The sequence below is a fragment of the Eptesicus fuscus genome, chromosome 6 (genome assembly GCF_027574615.1).
Source record: "Eptesicus fuscus isolate TK198812 chromosome 6, DD_ASM_mEF_20220401, whole genome shotgun sequence".
Classification (NCBI taxonomy): Eukaryota; Metazoa; Chordata; class Mammalia; order Chiroptera; family Vespertilionidae; genus Eptesicus; species Eptesicus fuscus.
The window spans coordinates 25,062,626-25,064,871 of NC_072478.1; the positions used below are offsets into that span (position 1 = coordinate 25,062,626).

The 2,246-nt window shown below is 40.4% G+C and overlaps 1 protein-coding gene across 1 annotated transcript; it reads right to left on the minus strand.

The window, feature by feature from the left end:
* Positions 1–624: 624 nt before the first annotated feature.
* Positions 625–1,563, minus strand: LOC129149302 (olfactory receptor 7D4-like). The gene has a single exon (XM_054716899.1). It carries the CDS (start codon positions 1,561–1,563, stop codon positions 625–627), a length of 939 nt encoding a protein of 312 aa, XP_054572874.1.
* Positions 1,564–2,246: the final 683 nt, after the last annotated feature.

Below are 2,246 nucleotides of genomic sequence, written 5' to 3' on the forward strand. Positions count from 1 at the left end.
CATCCTTCAAATCTAGATTCATACTCAACTTGAAAATCACTTTACAGTTCCTGTGAAAGGTAGGATAGTAAAGTAAGCTTTCCAGGTTGTAGTCCAACTTCAATTCTGTCTCTTCGTTTGAAAAGTAAAGTGAATGAGAGAAAATATCTCAAAAAAATGTATTTAAGATGAAATTGAATCATTCGTGTGAAGAAACTAAAGAGTCCTGATAGCATTATCATGCTGTTCTGATTACTGTAGGATTTTCATATAATTTTATTTGGGGAAAAAAAGGATACAACCCAATTAAGGTGAAGATCAGCAACATATAGGGACAACTTTTGGGGAAATTAAGTCAGCACTTGATAAGATAAGTGCTTTAAATTTCAAATGAGAAATCTTAAGAATAGCTGCAGGAATGCTGACCAAACATGGAACACCATAGACTGCATATAAGGAAGAAAAGTAAAAAAAGAAATTTCTGAGAAAAACTAATACAAAAACAAACAAAAGCAAAATCACACATGTTTGGAAACAGAAGAAATCAAGTCTGTCTTAGAGGAATGAAAAAGAACCAGATATTAAATTTGCAACATTTATCTTTGGGGCCCTCAATATACCCTTAGTTCTGAGGCCAGAGATCCATCACAGACAAGGTGCTCCTAGGTTGAGGAGCCTTCTCAGGGACCCCTTCACATCCTTGTTCCTCAGGCTGTAGATGAAGGGGTTCAGCATGGGGGTGACCACAGTGTACATGACTGAGGCAATTGAGTTTTGTAGGGAAGAATGGGTCAGAGCAGAACTGAGGTGGACCCCCAGGCCTGTCCCATAGAACAAGGAGACCACAGCCAGGTGAGACCCACAGGTGGAAAATGCTTTATATTTCCCTCCTGCAGAGGACATTCTCATTAAAGCGGCAACAATCCTAGAGTAAGAAAACAGAATTCCTGTGACAGGAATCACACCCAGAAGGGCAGTAGCCACATTCAAGATGATGCTATTGATGAAGGTGTCAGAGCAGGCCACCTTGAGGGTCTGAGTCAGTTCACAGAAGAAATGTGGGATTTCAGTGCCGACACAGAAGGTCAGCCTCCTCATCAGTAGAATATGAAGCAGGGAGACCGAGACAATGATGAGCCAAGATATCAGAACCAGAGTGCCACAGAAGCGTGGGTTCATGATGACCATGTAGTACAGGGGGTGGCAGATGGCCACATACCGGTCATAGGCCATCACAGTCAGGAGGCAGTGGTCCATTCCAGAAAATATCATAGTAAAATACACCTGAGTGAGGCACCCGATGTAGGAGATGGTTTTCCTTTGTGCCTGGACATTCACCAGCATCTTTGGGACCGTGGTGGAGGTGAAACAGATGTCAACAAGGGACAGGTTGGAGAGAAAGAAATACATTGGGGTGTGGAGGTGGGAGTCAGAGATGATGGCCACAATGATGAGCAGGTTTCCAAGCACAGTGAACAGGTACATGGACAGGAACACTCCACAGAGGACGGGCTGCAGGTTAGGATCATCTGAGAGACCCAGGAGCAGGAATTGTGATGCTTCTGTGTGGTTTTCAGCTTCCATGCAGCTGGTGTGTATTCTAAAGGAGGAAAAAGCAACATTCAGTAAACAGCCAAATGGCATCTCAGCTGGTCATCACCTTTCAGTCCCCCTCTGTGTGGGCATCGTTCATGATCTAGTAGTCATTCCAATGCCAGTCATTCACTCATTTAAGTGGTTACCCTATTTTATTTTAAATGATGTAAACATGCAGACTTTAAGTTAGCGGAAGTCTTTCTCTTTTATCTTCAACTCACTGGTTCTAATTCACTTACTGAAATCTATGGACATAAACCAATTCTTTTCTTTCATACCAGCCTTCCAAATTAACTAAAGATGTTTAAGGCGCTTACTTTGACAATCTCCATATTACTTGCATTTCATAATAGTGATTAAAACATGTGTTTTCAGCTCAAACAACCTTAGTTCTGTGACCTGATGCTTTATGTTTATGTCACAGTTAACTCTCTTATGTGCCTTATTGTGTTTATAAATGTGGTTTCTGCTATTACCATTTTTACCAGGTAATACAATGCCTTTAATTACAGTAAGATCTTTCTAAGGTATAATTATTATTATCATTATTAATCTATTCTTTCATTATAATTATTTTTTACATATAACTCTTTCAAAGTACAGTACAGACCTGTGATTTAGAAATAGGATGTGAGTCAGACTTCCTGGAACAGAATTTGATCTACCATGTT